The following is a 22,946-nucleotide window of genomic DNA, read 5'->3' as shown; positions in this document are numbered from 1 at the left end:
TGTGCCTGGAGATCGGATGCCTGGAAGAGCCGGGACCCCTTCCCCTTCTCCCATGCCTGGGGGGCAGAGCCCCCCTTCCTGCCGTGGCAGCCCCAGCTGCCCTCCGTGCCTCTCCTCGCTAGCAGTCCTTCACACCCCATGTGCAGAGCTGGGGTGCCGGGTACTAAGTAGCCATTTGCAATTGGTTTCCAACAATTTTAAATATGCCTGAAACGAGAGGTGGTGTATAAAATGAATGTGGTAATGATCCTGACCAAAGAATAATCCTTTTTAAAAAAGCATTCAAGAAAGATTATATATAATAGAATATATTAAATTCTGTACATGATCAAATAATGTAAACATAATTAATTAACCTGTAAGAATGTCTTTAGAGACTACGTCCGCCGTGTGCCCAGGGTGAGGGTGAACGGTGGCACATGGGGCTCCTCTGTCACGCTTTGCCACAGGCACGTGGGTCAGGAGGGGAGCAGGAGGTGCCCACCCACGGGTCCGACCCTGCCCCGGCTCCGAGCATCCGCGCTTCCCCTATGGCTCGGTGGGACCCAGCCACTGCACCATGGTAGAGGAGGTGGTGCTGGAGCAAGGGAGGAGCTGGGCCAGGAAAATGTGCTGGTTCGGTGGACTAACCCTTACTGCAACCCAGGGGCAGGAGGCCTAGAGAAATCCTGTGGTGCCCAGGAGGAAGACGGGCTGTGCAGAGAGCCCCGTGGGACAGAGCAGCAGATCCCACAGCCTCTCCTCCCAGCCCATCCATCTCCTCTGGACCAGCCACTCCAGCTGCCCATCAGCCTGCCTGGTTTCCCCACTCCAAAAAGCCTGTTGCACCAAGGGCTGAGCTGCCCCACAGCAGGGAGCCCTCGCCCCCACTGTGCAGGGCGGCAGTGGGTCCCCAGCCCACCCCTGCCCCGCAGAGCAGTGGGGCTGGTTTGGGCTCCTGACACACAGCAGGACCACGTGTGAATCACGGTCCTCATCCCCATGGAGCACCGGCCCTTGGCAGCTGGGTGCACCAGGGCTGACCCCTCTTGCTGCCATCTCCCTGGACCAGCTCTCCTGGCACCCTGGGGATGGGCAGCGAGCCCTCCGGGACAGGCATGCGGGCTGCTGGCTGGAATCACTCCTGAAACCAGTAGCGACCCCGCAGAAGCCCCACAGCCCTGGCTGTGAGCCCTGTGGTACTTCCCTGAGCTCTGCTTGAGGGGGCAGCAGCATGGGTCACCTAGGCTTGGGGCAGGGTGGACCCCACCTGCCTCCGGAGGCCTGGCCGCCAGATCCCTCCCCTCCTCACATGCACACATCCCCTTCTCGAGGATGACCCACATCACAGCCCCCCACCTTCCACCCCATCATCTGACACCCGAAGCCATGACCCAGCCAAGATGAGACGTGCGATGGGCTGCAGCCCCCGGCATTGCCCATGGCCTCTCTCCTCGTCTCCCTAAGCTCAACCCTTTCTTCCTTCCAATGCAAAAACTCAATGGCAAAAGAGTGCATGAAATCAAACAAATACACCCCCCCCACCCCTGTGAGCTCCCCCTGAGCCTCCAGCATGGGGGACCCAGGCCAGCAGCACATCACTCACGGCAGGACCACCCTGTGTATGGCTGTGCACCACATGCAGGAGGGTGCCCGCACCTGCTCCAGGCAGGTTCCCGCAGCTTTTCCATGGGCAGGCGTGACCGTGGTACCCCCCGCCACTGGTGGGCACGTGGGCTGCCGATTGCACACCCTTCCCTCCATCATCAACCCCGCTTCTCACTGCTTGGTAAGAAAACCTGCCCGGAGCCACGCAAGGAGACCCGCAGTGGAGGTGGCCTGGGCGTGTGGGCTTGGCAGAGTTCACATCTCCACCAGGATTTAGGGATGACGAGCCCCTCCTTGCCCTGGGGCAAGGTCCCCACTCCTGACACTTCTACTTGGAGGACTAGTTTCCCGAGGCGGCTTAGAGAAAACGGTCCCTTTCCAGAAAGGGATGCCCATGCAGGGTGTTCCTGCGCCACCAGCCACCACTGCTCCGTCACCCAGCCCAAGGACAAATCAAACCGGCACCATTGCAGCAGAGCACTGGGACCGTCTGGAAAGGCTTTCCCTTCCTGCTCTCCCCCTGGACCCGCCTGGCTCTGGCTGCCTCTCCCGCCCGCCTGCCCTGCGTCCTCTGGAGGATGCTCACGGGAGGACTGGGCACACGTGAGGGCTGGGGTCCCTACCCCATCTCAGTATTTGACCCTACGGTTTGTGTTTCGTGTATCGACCTCAAGCTCAGACCGATGGCTCTAGCCCATCTTAACAAACAAAGGCAGAAGAGAAAGGAAAAAAAAAAAGTTAGTCTTAATGTTCCCCTCGTGGCTTCTCGGCGGCGAGCCCCCCACCCCGGGGCGGGCGTCACCCGGGCACCCAGCTCTGGTTCGTGGGCTGTGGACCCCCAGGCAGCGCGGGCACGTTGAGCCCATTCTGCGGCGGGAGAGCCGAGTCAAAGTTGAAGTCCATCTCGTCGCTGTCCATAAAGTCATTCAGGATGATCGACTCCACGTCGCACTCCAGGCTCCCGTTGAACATGTCCAGGTCCAGGTCTGCTGGGAACCTGTCTTGGCCCAACACGGGGGGGTGGACGGCCCCCGGGTAGGGGCCCTGCAGTGAATCCAGCAAGCTCATGTGTGCCCCTTGGTTATTAGCGTAGGAATGCAGATGCCCGTGGTGCGGCATGGCTGTCATGCTGCACGTGTCACTGGGCAAGCTCATAAGGCTGACAGGATTAGCTAAGGCACTGGTGTTGACCGCAGGGTGGTGACCGGCTGGTGACGGGTGGTACAAAGCATTGCTCTTCATGAGAGAGCCCGAGTGGGACGGGTAGGAGGACAAACCCTGCTCCCCGCTCCCGCACAGCAGCGGGTTGTGTCTGTGGCCACGGGCCGGCACCATGGGGCTGGCCTGCGGCAGGGGCAGGTCCCCCGGGACCATGCTCTCCTTGTGCGCGTAGGAGATGGAGGAGAGCAGGTCCTGCAGCGAGGCGTTCCTGTAGGAGCTGACGGGCGAGAAGGTGGCTTGCTTGTTCTCCTGGATGGTCTGCATGGGCAGGCGGCGCATGAGGCTCATGGCTGGCTGGCTGTAGATAGTCCCGCAGTAGGTGTTGGTGGCGGCTCCCATGGTGGAGCACTTGGAGTTAAAGGTGAAACTGGAGCTCCGCTGCCGCAGGGCGGCCGGGGGGAGCTGCTGCGAAGGGCTCATGGTGTAGCCATCCTGCAGGTCCTCCAACATGCTCTCCCCGAGGCTCTCGTTCAGGCTGATGGTGCCAGTCAGGTCGGTCAGCCGGGGCAGCTCCACGGAGCAGCGGGCATTGAGGGAAGGAGACATGGTGCTGGAGGGGCTGGGGTACATCAGCGGAGAGGAGGGGGTGCCGTCGTCCTCCTCCAGCTCATCCGGCTCATGATTGGACATGATGGGCGAGAGGCGCCCGCTCAGCGTGCTGGCCGTGGAGTTGGCCCGCGTCCTGAAGTCCGCCCAGGCGTCGTACTCGTCGCTGGCGTGGGACGCGGGGCTCTCTGACCACTTGGCTTGCTGGGAGGAAGGGCTGTCCTCCCCACGCTCCTGCGTCACCTGCAGCTGCTTCTTCTTGCTGGCTTTCCCCTTGATCCGCAGGAACTTGCTGTTGTTGTCCATCGAGACCGCCCGCCGGCGGGGCGTCTTCCCCGTCTTGCCGCCCTCGGGGTTCAGCATCCACCAGGAGCTCTTGCCGGTGCCCTCGTTCTGCACACGGATGAAGCGGGTGTGCAGGGAGAGGTTGTGCCGGATGGAGTTCTGTGGAGACAGCAAGGACAGAAGGGATGGTCAGCAGCGGCTCCAGCACCCTGGGCAGTGGGGGGATGACTGCAGGGCTGGAGGGGCACGGGGCATCGTGGGAGACCTGGGCTCCATCCCCTGGGACACTGCTGGAGGGGTCAGGGCTCAGGGAGCTCAGCTGGTGAGTCTCTCCCACGGCACTGCCAGGAATTTCACCTCTGGGAGCCCATGGGTCATGGCCCTTTGCTGCATCCATCAGATATCTATCGTTAGCACAATTAGTGTCACAGCAGGGAGTGGGGGGGAGTCTTCAGCACGTGCCCTGGGGACCTGCACCAGGTCTCAGGAGACTCTTCTTCCCTGGCAGGAGCCTGGGGAAGGACAGGGTGAGGAGGCAATGGAAACAGCGGCAGAGTCAGGCCTTGCACCATGCCCGTGCAGAGGTCCAGGTCTTCTCCGTCCCTCCCAGCCCTGGCCACCCTCGCTCCAAGCAAAGCCCACCAGGATGCTCCCAGCACAGCCTTGCCCAGGCACGTTCCTGCAGAGGTCCCAGCCCACTCTCCCCACTGCCAGAAACCCCACCAGCTCCACAGGCAGAGGGACCCCCCTTTGCCCACACGCCGCCAGGCACCGACCCTCTGGAGCTGGCTCCAAACCGCTTTTTCCCTGCCTGGCATCATTTTGTGATGTGCCCCCCTCCTCCCTCATCACTGGGGAGGGAGAAGCACGTGTTGCGCAGGGTGCTTTGTCACCACCACCGCCCAAAGTGATGCATCAGCGCCGTGTGAGATCTGGTCCCCAAAAGGCCTGTCCCCCCCTGCAAATGGGACCGGGGGCGCAGGCGGAGCGAGCCTGGTTCTCTGCGTGTCTGCAGGCTGGGTCCAGCGGCAGGGGCGGAAGGCATGCACCCTGCCCGAGCGGCTCACGCGCCACAGCACGGCGGGTTTGCAAACCTCGCTACAGCCCCCATTGCCCAGGCAAGGGCTGCTCAGGGAGTGCTTCCTCCCCAGACACTTCTGGCTCCCTGCATCCACATCCAGCTCTTTGAAGGGTTTTCCTACTGAGAGCAACGCTCTGCTCCTCTTGCTCTTGCCTGCTGCTGTGGCTCTGACCAGCTCGCTGGGGATGCCCTTAGAGAAGGCAGGAGGACGCAGGGAGCTTGCACCAGGGGCCATGTCACAACGCAAGTGTGCCCAGCTGCCACCGCCCCGTGGGGTGACAGGCTGGGGTGACCCTGGGGTGATGCCTTCCAAGCTCTGACCAGGGGAGGAGAGGGGATGAGGACATCTGCCTCTTGCTGCTGATCTGTAGGTCGTGGGATGCCACTCCAGCTCCCTGTGCCTCAGTTTCCCCAGGGCCCAGAGGGGAACGGCAAGACGCAGGACCCAGGGAAGAGCATCCCGAAGAGGCATCGGTCCGTGGTGTAGAGACCCTTGCTCCAGCACTGCCCGCGGGCGCGGGGCTCGGGGCTCGGCAGGGGCTGCCGAAGGGAGGCAGGCAGCTCCTCCTGCCCCTGCCGAGCTGCAGGAGGGGCAGAGGGACAAGGAGGAGCAAGAAACCAAGGTGCCAGGGAGAAAGTTTGGTGCCGTTGCTGGCGTACAGTGGAATACTAATGAAGAGGCGAGTGAGCTCCAGCCTCATCTATCATATTATGTAATGGCTTACTTCTCTGCACTTCATTTATTTGGAGATTGCTCCCAGGCTGGCTCCTCGCCAGCAGCCACCAAATCCAAGTCTACAGAAATCAATCTCGCGCTGACTGATTAAGCCGTGTTTAGAACTAATTGCTCCTTCGTGTGTGGGGAGAATAAATTACGGGCTTTAATTTCACATCTTTAAAATGCAACTGCAGGTATGGGCTAGCCGTTAACCCCTTCCTGCACAGCCCCGTGTACAGCTGGGGAGAGGGCAGGCCATGCCTGTCGTGGCTCGTGGAACAGGCTGGGACACGTGCTGCCCTCCACGGTGGTGGCTGCTCATGTCCATGTTCATTGCCTTCAGCTGGAGCAAGCTGAGCTCTGGGCCAGCCTGCCTGGCAGGGACAGCTCTCCCTGACCCCCCGCCAAACACCTCTCCTTTGAACCACGGGATGACCCAAGCTCCCCTCCATGTGACTGAGCTGCACTGCAAGGGGCAGGAGCAGAGCACTTGCCTGTCACCACATTCGCAGAGCCAGAGCCACCAGCCGTCTCAGCCCCGTGGTGCCACCTCGCACTCACACATGGTCACCCAGGGGGATTCGGATGCCTGAGCAGGGCTTGCTGGGTTGATGCCCAGCTGCTTCCAGGCAGGAGTGGGGACCCCCCGCATGGCCCCTGTCCCTCCCTGCTGGTGCTCCCAGGGTCTGCTCATCCTGGGAGGCAGGAGATCCTGCAGCCCTCTGCGCTGGGACCGACCTGCCATGCAGAGCATGGAGAGAGGGGATGGTGTTTGCGGTGTTTTGGAACACCACAGCTGGACAGGGGTGACATCCAGCACTGTGCTATCCTCCTCCTTTGCTACTGCCTCTCTCCCATGTCACAGCACCAGCGCAGGGCACCCAGCACCGCCCATGAACCCAGGGCCAGTCTGGCATCAGGCAGGGGACATGGCTCTGGGGGGAGGCTGGTGGGGTCAGGCTGCCCAAGGGAGAGGAGGAGAGGGAAGGCTGCTGGCTCTTCTGCAGCGGAGCTTCATTAAGAGCCAAAAGACAGCAGCAATTAAGTGCAAGGCACGGCGAGCCCGGCTCTCTCCTCATTAGCACCCCGACACGCTCGGCTGGCCGTGGCTCGGGGTGCACGGCGCAGGGCAGCGGGCTGCACGGGGGCGGGCCAGGAGCTTATTAACACCACGCAGGCAGGGACCTGCTTCACCCGCCACCGCCCCGGCAGCCCCACGAGCATCCGGCGTCCCATGGCCCCAAGCCCCAGGCTGGACGGGAGCAGCACATGATTGCACACCCCGAAACGTGGGGCTCCGCTCCCGGCCAGCCCCTGGCAGTGGGGTGATGTGCAGGGGACATCAGGGCTGGCAAAATCTCCCTGACAGCAGCTGCCTTGGCAGGGGTGTGCGCCAGGGTCTGGCAGATTTTGGCAGGAGGAGCAGGCGAAGGCTGGTACCAGGCCCAAGGTCCCCAAGGTGCCTGCGCCTCTGCCCCTCTCTGCCCTGTGACCCAAAGTCTTGCAAAACTTCTTGCAGCAACCTGCACCTTTGCAGGGCTGGCCATGCCCTGCACCCTTGCCATGTCTCCCTCCCCGTCCTTGTCTGTCCTGCTCAATGGCTCAGGCCCCTCACAAAAACAGAGACCCTCCCAGCGTCCCAGCCCCACGTGGCACCACAGCCCTGTGGTACCCAAGCAGTGCAGGGCCAGGAGCATCAGTGCCCAACATGCACCCAGACCGTGCCAGGGCTCATGCCGCTGTTTCAGGCACCTGCCCTCACCCCCGTAGCTCTGTGGATGGGCAGGAGATGATCTGGGTGGTGGAGGCGAGGGCTGGAGGTGGCACCAGGGCTGCCAGGTGTTGAAGGTGGCCCCAAGCCCTGCTCAGCCCTGGTTGACACCAAGGGAGGATGAGGATGGATCTCATGCCAGCCCCTGGTCACCGGCTGCTGGAGGCTTTGCCAGCCTGGAAGACCCCGGTGCCCATCTGCTGGGGGCTGGCCCTGCTGCAGGGCCTGGCAGGGGGATGGAGGGGCTGGTGGGAGCCCGTGGAGCCTTCTCCCCCTCCCCAGGAGCCCTTCTCCACGGAGCCTCATTGTCAGGGGAACAGCCAGTGTGAAATCGGTCTGATTAGCAATTAGTCCCATTGTAAAAGGATTAGCCGGACCCCATTGTTTGGATGAGTGACTTGACTATCAATTTGCATCTGGCAGCAGTGATGCTGCTGCTGCTGTGCTGGGAGCCTTTCCCGGTGTCCTTTTGACCGGACAGACGCTGCCTGGTGAGGCTGTGCTGGCACAGCCGCGGGGTGCTGGTGGACCCCCGAGATGAGCCCAAAGGTGCCCTTTTGCAGGATCCCAAGCACCCTGCTAATCCCCACTGCCAGCAGCACCCCAGCAGCGTGTCCCGGCGGTCCCTCCTCCAGCCTTGGGGTGCTCACAAGTCTTGGGGTGCAAGGGGGGTCTGGACGTCCTCCCGCCTGCCCCATGGAGAGCACGGGGTGGGAGAAACAATTGCAATTCAAGCAAGAGCAGGATTGCACAAGCCCTGGTCTGAGCCAGAGCTGGGGAGAGCAAATGAGGGGGCCCTGTTGACCTGCCCCCCTCCCTGCCACATCCCCTGCACCCATCTGCTGTCCCTGTCACTGTCCCTGGGCTGCCAGCCCTCCCTGATCTCCCCACATCATCGGGGTTTTTTTCTGAGCAAAACCACAAAACACCAAAATCCCAAACCCCAGCCTCCTCCCCTCCCCTCCCCGTGTCAACACAGCCCACTCCTGCTCTCAGAGACCCTGTGCGCTCCCAGCGAGCCCCAGACCCGCAGCCGGGGTCTGAACATCTGTCCCAGGCTGCTGGTCCATCCAGCTAATGAGCCTGTTACCTGGAGGAGATTCATATACCGGTTAACAGGAGGAAGCGGCGACAGGGACACTAACGAGCGCTCTGCCGGCTGCTCTCCGGCAGCACGAGGATGGCTCCGGGGGTTAATTGACGCTTATTTACTTCTCACACATAAAAATTGCCAGCTTTGGAGGAAATATTCCAGGGGTCAGAGGCTGCTGACAGCCCTGATGGTGCCTCATCCCGGGGGGTGTCGTCCAAGGGTGGCGGTGCCGTGGGACGGTCGCCAGCGATACCCCCAAAGACATCGTATTTGCCTAAGAAACGATACTGCCCATGGGGACTGGCACCTAAGTGCAGGACGGCCATCACCATGGCCTCCTGGCATCATCCCCTGGGGAAGGCCAGCCCTACTCCCCGCCATTGGCGTCACTGTGCCACCCCAGCATGGCTCTGTCCCCTCCGTCCTGCCTGAAGCAGCTGGTGGCTGTGCCCAGTCCACCAGCCCTGGCACTGAAGCGCTGCATGCCGAGCACGGCCCACGCCTGCCTGGCGAGCAGATGGCAACTGGCACGCCGCAGCATCGCGCCCCGTGCGCCAGGAGGATGCTGATCACCCCAAGATGCCTGCAACCAGGACAGATGCCCCGTGCTGACAGCAGCCAGACCCCTGCGCCGAGCCCGAGGCAGGGAGCGGGATGAGACCCCCCATCACCTCTGGCGGCTGCAGGCACATCAGCCTGCTCCGCGGCAGCCCTCCTCGCACGGGTGGGTGAACGCAGCTTCACACCGCGGGAAGTGGCACAGAGGATAAAGAGGGGAGAGGGCAGCTGGGTGGCTGTAAATCCAGCCTAACGCGTGACAAGGTTCCTCCAACTCCCCAAGGACGGGACACAGCCTGGCACCGGCAGCACACGGGGCTCAGGAGGGCTGTGGATCCCCACTTGCCACTCTGCTGCAAGTGGCCCGGGTGATGTCCCCGTCTCCCCGCTGCCCCCGGGGCTGGGCCAGCACACACCAGCTTGATGGGAAGGAGCAGCCCCCAGCACAGGGCTCGGCAAGGCCGTTTTGAGCAGCTGCCACGTGGACGGGATCTCCTCTGCTCCAAAACTGCAGCCGGTGCTCTGCACTGCCTTACAGTGTTACTGCCCCATCGCAGCCCCCGCCGCCCCCCTGAGCCGCCCTCTCCTACCCCTGGCAGCCCTCTGCAGTGCCCTGTAGCCATGTGCCTGCCCCACTGCTGGACCTCTGCGCCGCCCCACACAGGGCCCCAAACCAGCTCTCTGCAATGCCCCACAGTACCCCGTGCTGTGCCCCACAGCACCCCGTGCTGTGCCCCACAGCCATATCTCTGCAGTGCCCTGTAGCACCTTACAGCAAAGCCACTGCACTGCTCCATCAGCTGTCTGCGGTGCCCTATAGCATCCTACAGCCAGACCCCCTGCAACCCCCCATAAGCCCCCCTCGGGCACCCTAAAGCCAGCTCGCTGCCCCACAGCTGGCACCCGCGTCCTCTCTGACACCCCTCCTTGGGGAGCCAGGGATGTGCCCCCCGAGCACGTCCTTCCCTGGGGCATTGCTGTTGGAGCTGGGCAGGGGGGACCGCACAGGCTGCCCAGTGCCCCCAGAACGGGCACAGCGGGGGCAGCGGGAGGGCACCCGCCTCCCCGCCACGGGGGTCTCGCCGGCGGCTGCCGAGCAGAGGCGAGAGTATTCGGGTCAGCGCGTCGCCTGAGCAGAGCCGGTCTGACACGCTGCTAATTGAACCAAATGCCCATTAGAGGCGTGACGGGCCGTGTCCATCCCGCGCCCTCCGTCGCAGGTGGCTGACACGCAAGGAGCCTGAAGGCTGTTCAGCATGGCCGGGCCAGAGCATCTCCCGCCTCCTCACACATCACGGCCAGCTCAACGCTCAGCCAGCATCTCATTAGGAGCAGCTAATCAGCCCCTAGGCTAATCATCCCATAGGCATGTGCTGGGGCGGGGGGAGAGGGACAGCTGGGACTTATGGGGGACCCCACAGCCCCTCTCTCTGCCACCCCTCAGGGCAGAGCAGGGGCAGAGCCTGGCAGGGACCGGGCAGGGGGGGTCCAGCCTTGCACTGCCCCACAGATCCACAATGCTGTGGGGCAAAGGATGGCTCCAGGCAAGCCCCATGCTCTGCGGCATGGGCTTGGAGCTGGGAACATACACCATAGAGCCAGGCTGTGACAGATGCTTGTCCGGCCCCCTGCCCGTGTCCCTCTGCTGTTCCCCAGGGCTGGGTGATGGTGTGCTGCAGACCAACCTCTCCTGAAGGAGAAGCTCCAAGTGAAAATCCCAAACCCACTGCCAGAACTCGCCAGCCCCGTCCCAAGCCTGGCTGTGGCTGCCTGGGCTCAGGGCCAGGTTTCAGGACAGAGGCTGGTGCTGTGGTGGCTGGATGGGTCCCCAAGACGAAGTCCATCCCCTGCCTGGCCCCGTGCCGGTCCTGGCCCACCTTTGCCATGCTCCTTGTGACTCGCAGCAGGTCTGATCCCCGGTGCAGCCCCCCAGAGCAGCCCAGGCTGCGCCCTGGCACAGCGCTCCCGCCCTCGCCACCCCTGTGGACTTGGCAGCCGATTTTGTGTTTCACAGTTGGCTCGGTGCCTCCCTCCCGCTCCTGACCACGAGCTCTGCAAGCGGTTCCCAAACCCACTGGAGACATGACTGACGCAAATCAAACCACACACTGCTCCCCATGCCCCCCCACCGGGCAGCCCCCCATGCCCAGCACTTGCTACACAGCCCTCGGCCGGGGATGCCCGCTCGGGCATCCCTGCTCTGCAGCCTCCACGCACCCTGGCTCAACACGGAGAACCCCAGGTGGGTGCCGAGCCATGGGTGGGTGCTTGGCTCAGCCTTTTCTGCACACTGAGGCTGCAGAGCAGGGTGAGATGCCCCCCTGCACACCTCCCAGCCAGGACGGAGCTGGCGGAGGGCAGGTCGGCCACATCAGGAAACTCCTTACGCCCAGGCTGGAGCCATCCCAGCAGTGGCAGCAGTGCCACTGAAGCAGAGATGGCAGGCACGGCCGAGCATCCCTCTCCCGGCCCTGGTTACCAGCGCTGCCAAACAGCTGGTTGCTATCACGTTGCAATGGGAGTGTTGCCGTTTCCATGGCAGCCGGTTTATTTTAGCCAGCTGTCATCACTCCATGTCCCCTTCAAAACCAGGAGCATCCTCCCTGCCCTGGCGGGTCCTGCCTTGTCCCCATCCTGGGCACCTCGCTGAGAGCCCAGGGAGCACCCACAGCACCCATGCCCTGTGGGACAGCCTTTCCCTGCTGTCCAAAGGGGACAAATACAGCACCAGCATCTTCCTCACTTCCCACCATGGAGAGTGGAGCTCACACCAGCTCAGCCACCGGGTCCTGGTGAGGTGGCTCAGGGGATGTGCCCCCAGAGCCCAGGGAGAAGAAGGGGATGGAGGTATGGGGACAATATCAGGACTGGCATGGGGTGATTTCAGTGCTGGAGGGACACCTGGATGGTAAATTCAGCTCCCACAGCCTGCTCAAAGACACCCCCAGCTCCGGTTTGCTCCTCCCTTGGCCAAAGCTTTGGGCTTCTCCTGACAGAGCCAGCAGAGCCCCCAAACCCACTCTGAGTTTGCTGGGGCTCTGTGTGACACCTCCTCCTCCAGCCATGGCCGTTCCCAAGCTGGTTCAGGACAGAAGGGGCCAGAAGAGCCGGTCCCTGGCATGGCTGGCAGGGTAGAGGTCCCTTCACCCCGCAGCATCCCAAGCCCTGTCCTACCGGGCAGCCCCGACCATCACCCCGCAGGGACCACACTGCCTTCCCAGCAGGACCATCACCCTCGGTGCTACTGGGCTTTGCCGGGGGGACCAGCGGGGCTGTGGGCGCAGAGGCAGAGCCCCGGCTGCGATGTGTAATGCAGTAATCCCTCTGCATCCCTGGCAGAACTGCTGCCTCTGTGAATCGCCCCAGCACCGCCTGGCCCGCCCCGCGTGCTCCCCAAAGGGCTCGTTAGATCACACCAGGGTGGCTGCAGATAACGAGGAGCACTGGCCTCCCAGGGAAGCGGGCAGAGAGCAGGCAGGGCTGGGGAGCTTGGGGACCCTTCTGTGGGAGCCTGGGGGCTCAGCAGGTGGTGGCCTGGCCCCAATATGGTGTCACTGTCCCCACAGACTCCCTTGCTAAAGGCACAGGCTGCACTTTCGGGGTGCAGAGCCCAGGGCTGAGCCTAGCAAGGGATGTTTCAGGGGAGCCTGTCCTTTCCCAGCACCCTGTAAGCAGGCAGGAATCACACGGGTGCAATCACGTAGCAGTGAGTGCACAGAGCCCAGCTGCAGGCTCCCCTTGGCACCGGGTGCCACTGAGAGACAGGGCTCAGGCAGAGCTGGGCTGGCGCTGCAGCGTGCCCCAACGCCAAGGTAACGGGCTGGCTCCACACGCTGCCTGGCTATGGGGTCCCTGCCTGCGGGCTGCACAGCGGTGCCAGTGTGGGGCTGGCGGGAGGCAGGGGACAGCCCGGAGCCTCTGCTCACCCCCTGCCTGCCTCCAGCCCCACATATGTCCCATATCCCTGCCCTGTAACCCAATGCCAAAAGAGGGAAGCAGGGTTAGGTACCAGACGAGCTGCGCCTCTGCGCTGCACATCTCCGAGCTGGCTGGCCCTGGCATGGCTGTCTGCTCGCCTTCAGGCTGCAGCAGAACCGGAGGCTGCTGGGCCACCTGCCCCGGCCAGATGGCAAGGGGACCTCGCCGTGCTGCTGGGCATGGCACTGCTCAGGAGACCCGTGCCATACCCCGCTGCTCATCCTGCTCATAGTGGGTGATGCTGAGGACGGGCTGCGGGGCTAGCAATAGCAGGGGATTGCTGTGCACAGGGCGAGTATGGGGTTGAGCTCTGCCCCCCTTTGCAGCACTCTACGAGAGCCCCAGGCAGCAACCTGCCCTCCCGGTCCAACACAGTGCCCAGCCAGCCCCAGCATCCCAAATCACAGCATCCCACCACTCACAGCTGGGGTGCTCTCCCAGCTCCCCATAAAATGCCATGGCATCAAGCCACGTGCTGAGAACCCCCCTCAAGCACAGCCACCTGGTGAGGCTGAGCCTACACAACCCCTTACCTGAGAAACCCACACAGCACGGCCGCACCGTCCCCCCACACAAGCCACCCCAGAGCTGGATAAAACCTGGAGCCGCCCTTGAGGGTGCCAGGGGTGCTTGTGCAACATGAGGTGCCAGCACAGCCAGAGATGTTCTGCAAGGTGCCTACATCCAGCTGAGAGACATCCAGCCCCCCTGCCTCCAGGGACAAATCATGCCCCCTCCCAGAATCCCAATCCCAGCCTGTCTGGACCCCTCTCCAACATACGAGACCAGGTGAGATGCCTTGGAAAGACCCTCTCCACCATCAGCCACTTATCCAGTAATACTCTAATTACACCCCAGAGCTGGCCACCAAAATAGCTGCAGTAAATCACTCAGAGCTGCCATGTAATTTTTGCATGAAATTACAGTATTTTTTCCCCTGGGTTCAATTTCCTCCACACCAAGTTCTCACCGCAGCCAAATAATTAAAGCAGCCGCACTCGCTTTTTCCTCGGGTACCATTTTAACTCCCTGCTGGCTGCCCCCCACCCCCGCTGGCCTGGTACCGGGGCTGTGGCTGGCTGGGGACGTGTGCCGTGGCACCCGCAGACAGCCCTGCCTGTACCCACGCTCGGTACACCCAGAGCAAATAAGAGCTGCTGCAGATGTGAAGGCAAGTCAGATGAAACCGTGCTGAGAGACCCCGGGGAGACCCGGCACCCACAAGGGATGCAGAAGGCACCCCAAGCAGGATGCTGAGCCCCCGTGGGGGTCCAAACCCCACCGGGCAGAGGAGCTGGCTGTTCCCAGGAGGGAAACAACTCACCTCCTCTTCACTGCCTGCAGCCCGCAGGAGGAAGATGAGGGAAGCAGTGGGGCTCAGCCTGCAACATCCTGCTTTACGAACGATGGTCAGGCACCCATGGGAGATGACCATTCTGTGGGGTGCCATGAAATGCCATCTCTGGGTCCCTTGGCTGCCTGAGAGAAGCCGTGGGTCCCAGCCACACATCACTCTTGTACTGCTGTCCTGCCCGAACGCACTGAACACGTGCAGCACCACGCTCACCTGAGCAGCGGCTCAGCTCCAAACCCTGGTGGGTTTTGTATCCAGCCCTGTCCTCTCCCCTGCCTGCTCGGTCAAGGCTGCCGTGCATTTCAGCCTGAGATCTACATCAGAGCTGGACGGCACCCAAAAAAGCATGGAAAGCTGGGCATGGAGCCATGCACTGGGGCACACGTGTCCCCTGAGGACTTGCTCTGCTCCAGGTCTTCCTTGCCAGCCCCGCGGCCCCGCACCATCCCCAGGGACCAGCCCTGCAGGGCTGCGCTGTGTCCTCCAGCTCCAGCCATGGGCCTTTCGAGGGGCTCACAGAGCAAAGCCAAACCCTTCGTGACATGCCGTGTCCCAGCTGCCCACCCGGGGCCTCAGCAGCTTTGCACTGGCTGCTAGAGCAGGGGTGGGCTCCCCGTGCTCTGCAAACTCCCTGGCAAAGGCAGCAAACCCTGGGCAGACGCATGGAGAGTCATCTCAGGGCAGCAAACCCTGAAAATGAGAGGCTGGTTTGGCCATGCACGGAAAGGTGCCTTTTGCTTCTCAAATACCTGCAAGAGATTTCATCCTGCCACCAGCAAGCACGGACAGCAAACACTTGGGAGCACTGGGGCTGTCAGTCCCGAGGTGGATGGGGACCAGACAGGTTGCCAGGACAGCAGAGGCATCCCTGCCTCCAAATGCTCTTGGCTGAAAGATGTCTCATGGAACAGTTCTATTTCGATAAAAAAATCCCAGTTGTTCAAGAAAACAAATATTTGTGCTAGTTTGCGGGTTTTAGGCCCCAAAAGTGGGGCAGGGGAGGGTTTAGTGAGAGAAGAAAATATTCATCATGGGGACCTGCAGAATCGTTACAAGAAGGCACTATTTCAAAAATGTCTGTGAAAATACTGAGCAATTTCCAGCCAACGGCAGCATCGGGTCCACCTGGTCTGGTCAAACCCGTGGCACCCCTGCCTGTCCTGGCAGGCTCCTGCGCCTCCCCTGCTATCCCCATGCTGCCGCCCCCCTCGCAGGACACTGCTCCACACCCCAGCCCACGGCAGCGCCCGCCCTGGGCCGGATCCAGCCCCCCCACTTAGATCAGCCTTGTGAGACGTCGCAACCCCCAGCATCATCCGGGCTGGCCCCACAGCAGCTCTTTCAGCCACAGCACCCCACGGCAGTAGCACAGAAACCCTCCAAAACCCATGTAACTTCCTTTTTCCCGCTTCCAACTTCCTTTTTTCATGCGTGCGTTTGACACTGAGGGCACAAACCCCCATGTCACCGGGGACACCATGCCACCTAGGACAGGCAAGCACCAGCCATGGTGGGAAACAGAGACCCCGGTGACCACCCGCCTGAGGGGGCGAACACCCCACGCCTGGAGCCAGCATCCCACGGGGACTGGGACAGGGAGGCAGTGGTGTGAGCCACTGTCACAGCTGTCACCACATCCCTGCACAGCCAGAAGCACAGCGGGAAATGGCCTCACGCTGACGTCCCTCCTGGCCCAGGCAAGCTCAAAGGCGCTGGGTCCTGATCTGTGCACCACATCCCCTCCAAGGGAAAGGCAACCCAGAGATGCTGGCATGGCTGAGATGCCACCGAGTGCGGTCCCCTCTGCCCCAGAGCCCTGAGGGACATCAAGCACCTCCAAAACAGCCCCTGGTAAGCAGCCCTGTCCCCCCAAGTCATGCGGAGCAGGCGGGTGCTGGTGACAACAGCAGGCGAATCGCTGCCTACTCGTCCCACGCAGGCAGGGAGGCTCAGCTGCCTGCCGCGCCATGCGCTCACGCTCATGCACGCACACGCAGACCCCAGGGCGAGATGCACTAGGACAGGAGCTGCTGGCAGGGCTGAGCCCACCACGCCTTTAATGTCGCTCAGGCAGCCGAAAAGCCTGGGTCTGTGCCCAGGGCTGCACTGCGCGTCCCCAGCCGCACGCAGACGTTGCTGGGAGAGACGGCGAGACATCGGGGGGGAGCAACTGGAGCCCGCTCGCCCTGAGCATCCCGCGTGGTGTGTTCATCGCATCTTGAAGCTCCCCCAGCACATGCTCGGCGAGCCAGTCACGCAAGCGTAGCAAGGTCACTGCAGCGCCCTGGGGATGTTTCTGCAGCTTCAGCCCCATCAGCTGTGGGAAGGGGGGATGCTGCCCCCACCCACACAGCCCAGGCTGCCTGCAGCCGAGGGAAACTGAGGCACAGAGGGGTCTGTGGCAGGGGAAGTCTCTGGCAGAGCGGCTCCATGGCCATTTCTCTGCCCAGCCATCTGCCATCATGCCCCAGAACCCCAGGCCGTGCCGCAGGGAAGCCCAGCCCTCCCCAGCCCTCACGCCCTGCTGCCTGCTCACAGCTTGCGGCATACATGGAGATGGCCAGGGGGCTGGTGGCACCCTGGGGTGCCCTGTGGGTCAGAGGGGGATGCTCTTAGGAGTCACTGGCATGGAGAGGGGGCAAGGGCCTCACAGCTGGCAGGGCTCACGGGCAGGAGAGGGTCCTGGAGGCAAAAAGGGATGGGAGGGTCCATCCCTGCTCTGCCCCGTGTAGCCCGGAGAGGAACCCATCACAGTGCCTCACGTGATTCCAGCCAGCGAGCTCCCAGCCCCCGCTTGAGGCTGGACAGAAGCCAAAAGCAAACGCGCTCTGGGAGGGGAGATGGAAAAAGGTGCATTTTCCCAGGGAGGGTTGCAAGAGCAGCCACCATCCCAGGGCTTGGAGGAGCCTGAGCCCTCCTCAGAATGTCACCAGCCTGCAGTGGGGCATCACACACCTCTCCCCATCACACATGGACACCCACCCTGCACACGTACACCCCCAGCACACCCACAAACTCCTCCCCACGATGCACATTCCCCCTCCCTGCACCCTAGCCCACAGCCCCCATCCCGAACGCCCACCCCCCCGTGCCCCACATCACCCACGCCTGCGTGCACCGGCGCACGCCCCTGCACGGATGCCGTCTGCGCGGTGACTCAGCTGACCCGACCGGCGGCAGCTTGCTTCGCACCTGCTAATTAAGGGCCCCCCCGCTGCCGCCCCCACAGCTCCTCGTGCCAGGGTCTCGCCAGCCTGCCTTACTCACAGTGCCGGGAGCAGGAGGAGTGGAGGCCTCCCCCATTCACACCAGCTGCCCAGCCGAGCCGGGTGGGCTTGCAAGCCCGCCCTGTGCCCTGGCGAGCGTGGGAACTTGTGCCATTTATTGCAGGGCAGGGTAAAACCCTCCGGGGCGGGTGGCTCCTGTGCCCTGATGCTCCCCACCTACAGGGTGCACAGGCACTGCTGGCACCCTGCAGCCTCCGGGCACCCGCTGAGCCCTTTTGGGTTGCTGGGCTTCCTGCACAGCCCTGCCGTGACTCCTGCTTTCGCGGCTGAGCAAGGCACAGGGCAGCCTACAGACTCCTGGCATCACCCCACACCGATACAACTCGCTCGCGCACGCAGGGTTGCACCGACGCATGTGTACGTTGCAGGGCTGGTGCTCTGAGCATAGCCCCACCGGTGGGTCTGGAAAGGGAGGACCCCGCCTTGGACATCCCCCTGCCTTGGGGACTCAGCAGGATACGGCTGCTGGATGCCCTCGGTGCAGGCAGCACAGGCAGGGGCACAGAGAGCCAGCTCCTGCCCCAGGCAACGCACCCAAAGCAGGGGTCATGCAGGAGAGGGGCTGGCTGCCAGCAGGGCTGTGGGAACCCCCACGGGTTTGGGGGTTTGGGGAACCCCCAAAAAACCCCCCAGCAGACAGTCCCTGCCTGTGCTCAGATCCCCAGCCCCAGTGCACAGGGCAGAGCACAGGATCCACGGGGAAATCCTGGCAACTGCCGCGCCGCAGGCTCCAGTTTCATCCAAATACAATCCCCCCCCCGCCTCGGTGCCTGGGCTGGGGCCCCTGCAGCTGGCCCGGGCTGGGCTGAGGACTGCTGTGTCAGCAAGGGACTTTCCAGGCTCCTGAACTGCTGGTGGAGAAAGCACCTGGGGTTGCCACTGTCCCAGGGTGCTCCCAGCCGGCGACCGGGGGGCTCCCGACCTCCCCTACCCCAGGACCCAGCGCTTAACCCTGCTGCGGCGGGGTTTAGCAGGGCTCCTGGTCTCTCGGAGACTTGCCTTGGGAGCAGGGGGATTTGCCACTTGGGATGGGATGGAGCAAAGCTTTTGGGAATGAGCAGCAAAGCTGCTCATAGAGCAAGGGGGGGCAATGCCAGTTGCCAGGACAGTGCATTTCTCCCAGGATGGGCTCACGGCATGAAGGGCATCGCCTGGAGGACAACAGCCCCAGGACCAGCACAGAGTGGGATGCTCAACGTGCCACATCAGTGCCCTCCTGGAGATTAACCACATTTGACCAGTTGCTCAAATGTGACCAGGAAGGGAATTACCTGTTGACCCAGACACTTTCCAACCTCCCTTGGCTTTCTTCTCCCTGGGAACACAGCTCCCCACGAGCCCAGCCACAGTCCCCAGCCCTTTGTGCACGGATGGGGCAGGACACAGGGTGGGCAGGGTGCCCCCCTCATCAAGCCCTATCTGATCACACAGGGTGGCATAAAAGCCACGGCTGCAGCCCGTCATGGTGGTCTCTGGGCTGCGCTTGCACACGCAGTGGCTGCAGGTAATGGGCAGGCAGGGGGCTGTGGGGATGCATCCAGAGCAGGTATAAAACCAGCATGACCAGGGGCAGCGAGTCAGCGGAGCCAGCCCACCACCACCGCTTGGCCAGAGCCACCCGAGGCCACCCGAGGCCACCGCACAGGCACGGCCCTTCCACGGGTGCTCTGCTTTCAGGTGGCGAATGGCTGGGCACAGCAGAAGGCGGTGGGTGGGCTGAGGTCCTCCTCTACCTGCCTGCCAGAGCCGGCTCCCGGATGCTGGGTTACCCGGGAAACGGCGGATGACATCGCAGGGGAGGCAGGGAAACTCTGCCCGAGGTGTTCGGGATGCCATCGCCGTTGCCAGGGAAACGGCGGGCGACATCCCACAGGTAAGGGAAGGTGGCGAAGCAGGGGGGCCCAGCGCTGCACCCCAGCTTCGCCTGCCTTCTCCTGCAAGTGGGTCCCTGCCCTGCACCACATAGGCATGTGCCTTGGGGGTCCTGATAGGGTCAGCCCCCACCTTGCCACCCCTCCAAGGCACTGGTAGGGGCCTTCCCCTTGGGGAAAGTGCCACCCTGCCTGGGGCTGCTCTCCTGGGCTGGTGGCAGCAAGGAGGGAGGAGACGCTGCGCCCCTGGCCCCATGCAAGTGCTTTGCTACCCGCGCTGCCTCTGTGTGTCTCCCCGAAGGGATGCACAGGGACGCGTTCCCCTGCCTGCAGCTCCCCAGCATCACCCCATCCTTCACTGCTCTGCCGGGGGGCTGGCAGTGATCCCACCCCAGGGAGGGGGAGCTTTGCTCCCCCAACAGCACTCCCGGCTTGCCTTTGGATTAATCACAGTCTCTGCTTTTCCCTCCAAGGGCTCAGAAGCACCAGGGACGCCCCAAGATTTCCCCTGATGCCCGAAACTTTCCCAGCTGTACATCTCCGCTGCTTGCCCCCACCAGGGATGCACCATTCCCCTGGGCAGGGTGGCCCCCCTCTCCGAGCCCTATCTGATTACACAGGGTGGCAGGGAAGCCGCAGCCGCAGCCTACCATGGTGGTCTCTGGGCTGCACTTGCACACGCACCAGCTGCAGGTAACCAGCTGCAGGGATGCATCCAGACCAGGTATAGAACCAGCAGGACCAGGGGCAGTGAGCTGGCGGAGCCCGAACGGGGGCTGCCAGGGAATGAAAATGCACGTGCAGCCTCTGGCCCCCCAGCGCAGCTCCAAAAATGAATCAGCAACTGCACGCAGCCCGAGCAGGAGCCAAACACACCTGGGGAGGCAGCAGGGCTCCCTGTAGGATGCTGCAAAGCAACAGGAACACAACAGTCCCCCTCCTGCTGGTCTCAGAGGGGTTTGGCCACCCGAGGCAGAGCAATTTTACCTGTAATGGCAAAAATTACATCAGCCAGAGCCTGCTGGAGCAGCCAGTCCCAGAGCTGCTCAAGGGAGGGTCCACCACAGCCCCTCGGGGCCACTCTGACCCCAAGCAATGGGTGCTGCGAGGGGGCCGGCTCCCCTCCTGCCAGGGAGACAAGGAGGCGGGTGGAGATGCTCCAGGTCAGGCCTCGAGGCAGCATCCTCGTGACTGTTTTTCAGTGCTGCCGAGTGTCTCTGGAGCAAGAGCCCCTGAAAACCTGCCCTGCCTGCAAACTGGCAGGGATGCCATGGGCTGCTGGGCGCAGCTGCTCGCTGCCGCAGGTCCCGGGACCCTCCTGGAGTCCATGCTGCCAGCACGGTCTTGTCTTTCGGCTGGAGGAATCACACACTTGGAAACAAAGCCACCAGAAAAGGGTGTCCAGGGGGGTCACAAAATGTCCAAAAAGGGGCAGGAGGAACCGGTGCCTGGACCACCAGGAACAAATCAGCCCTGGACTGCAGGGAGATGATGCCCTGCACCTGAACCACAGGGGTTTGAACCCCATCCACAACCCTCCTGGTTGTTTATTATAGGTTTTTCTGGGAAATTAAAGGGATGGGAACTGTGGCAGGGCTGCGGTGGGGAGACATGGATGGGGCTTGTGGGGCTGAGGAGGTGAGGTGGTGTACAGGGTACAGAGGGAGCCAGGCAAGGGGCCGGGGGATGCTGGGGCACAGGGAAGAGGTGCGGAAGCAATGGGAAGCCACATGTCACTGCAAAAAGGCAGCTGCTCCTAACTCTTGTCACCTGGAAGCCCACCCCGAGGGGTCCGAGCACCCAGGGTCATGCCTCAATACCTGCTAATGGGGAGGCGAGTGACACCCCCAGCAGCTCCATGGGTCCCCCAGCTGTGGGCACCTGCCAGCGGCGCCAGCCCGGGTACGACCCTGTGCCCAGTGTGCCAGATCTCCCAGCAGAAGCTGGAGCGGGGGGCCGGGACACCCCCAGCCCACTGACGTCCAGGCTGTTTCCCAGGGGACCTGGCAGCCCTTCAGACGGCCGCCTTCCCCGCAGGGGCCCCCACCCGGCTCCCACGCGCTGCCGGCCTCCCGCCTTTGTGACACTGAGCTTTAATTGAATTAGACGCTGCTGCCTGGGCAGCGCAGCCTGCAAACCATCCTCAAATTCCTGGGCACGGCGCCCGCTCACTGTCTGCAAGCCAGTCCCCGGGCCCCCCCCAACCCCATCACCTCCTCCCTCAGTGCTGACCCAGAACCGAGGAGCCTCCGACCCCCCCCCGAGCGAGCGGGGGGTCTGGCCGGTCTCAGTGGGGCTCATTACACTGACAATTAGCCCTGGCGAGCGATGCGGTCAGAGGGTGCAGCACCCGGAGGGGGGGTGGGAAGCCCCCCACGCCTCTCCCCGCCAGGGTCAGCTGCGCTGCGGCGGCCGGCGAGCCAGCCCGTCCCTGCGCCAGCTTCCTCCGCTACAGAATGTACCGAGGGCCCCGGCGGCCCCAGCCAGGGACACGATGTGCTCCCCGCTCCAGGCCCTGTTTTTCCTGGCCAGGCTCCTGCTCCGCTGGCGGCGGGGCGGCCGGGTGCTGTCACTCAATGCAGCTTTTGTTTGCTCCCCGCTCGCCTCCCTTCACACCTCCATCCCACCCCTTTGGCCCCTCTGCGTGCCCTCCAGACCCGGCCGTGACCGTCCCCAGCCACGACTGTCCCCTGGCCTCTCCCACAGCGCCATCGCTGCTTCCATGGCTTTTTGTTTCCCTGTGAGCATGGCTGGGGCTGCTGGCAGCAGTGGAGGCGATGCCATCGTGCTGGCAGGACAGCCCAGCATCTCTGAAACCACAGGCGGCATCGGGTACCCGCCAGGGCACCAGCGCCCAAACACCACCCCCAGGGAGGGAGTACAACGTGGTGCCCCTTCTCCTGCCCATGGCCTCATCCTGCTCTGTGCACAGACTTGCAGCCCGTGGTTAACGGGTGCATCCCTAACTCGCCCACGTGTGTTATGTGGGGTGCAGGACAGAGCCCACGAGAACATCTCCCCCTTGCAGGGCTCAGCGCCATGCCAGCCCCATCGCTCCCCACGCTGATGCTGTCCCAGCTGTGCAGCGCTGCTCCCCTCCCAGGGCACCCCAGGGACACCCATCCCCGCTGCTGCAGGGGTGAAGCCCACCCGCAACAGGGTCTGGGGAGGGCAGGACACAGAGCTGCCCACGCAGGAGAGCTGATCACGTCCTTCAAGTCCTGACACTAACTGGAAAATGGGCATTTGAGGTCCAGTACAGCCGCTTATTTCAGCTTCCCGGTCTTTAAACATTTCCTATAATAAAAGCAAAGTAATCGCTACGCACCAAAACTGCCGATATGTCATTCAGCCCTGCGGGAGCCGGCTCCTGGCTACCCAGCGCTGCCAGTTTTCCTGCCTTCCCCTTTCAGCCAATTTGCTATCTGGGCCAGTTGACCCAAATTTGCTTTTCCTTTGTGGAAAAAAAACCTCCCCACCAGCAAACATTCCCCAACTGACTCGAAACCCCACGCCCCAGACCTTCACTAACCCCAAGAGCCACCCCCATGCCTGCTGGCTTGGCACAGCGCAGCCAGCACGGGGGCCCCAGTGCT

General features: G+C 62.9%; 1 protein-coding gene across 2 annotated transcripts in view; it reads right to left on the bottom strand.

Moving 5' to 3' along the window:
- Nucleotides 1-1,719: 1,719 nt before the first annotated feature.
- The window catches only part of FOXO6 (forkhead box O6), a 38,093-nt gene continuing 16,866 nt past the window's right edge, over nucleotides 1,720-22,946 (bottom strand). For both annotated transcript variants that reach the window (XM_075114708.1, XM_075114709.1), the window contains exon 3: nucleotides 1,720-3,798. In XM_075114708.1, the coding sequence (XP_074970809.1) occupies nucleotides 2,386-3,798 (1,413 nt within the window). In that variant the 3' untranslated portion in view covers nucleotides 1,720-2,385. The remainder of the gene's footprint in view (nucleotides 3,799-22,946) is intronic.

The sequence above is a fragment of the Phalacrocorax aristotelis genome, chromosome 20, assembly GCF_949628215.1.
Source record: "Phalacrocorax aristotelis chromosome 20, bGulAri2.1, whole genome shotgun sequence".
In the NCBI taxonomy this organism is placed as follows: Eukaryota; Metazoa; Chordata; class Aves; order Suliformes; family Phalacrocoracidae; genus Phalacrocorax; species Phalacrocorax aristotelis.
This window is presented reverse-complemented; position numbering and strand designations above follow the sequence as displayed.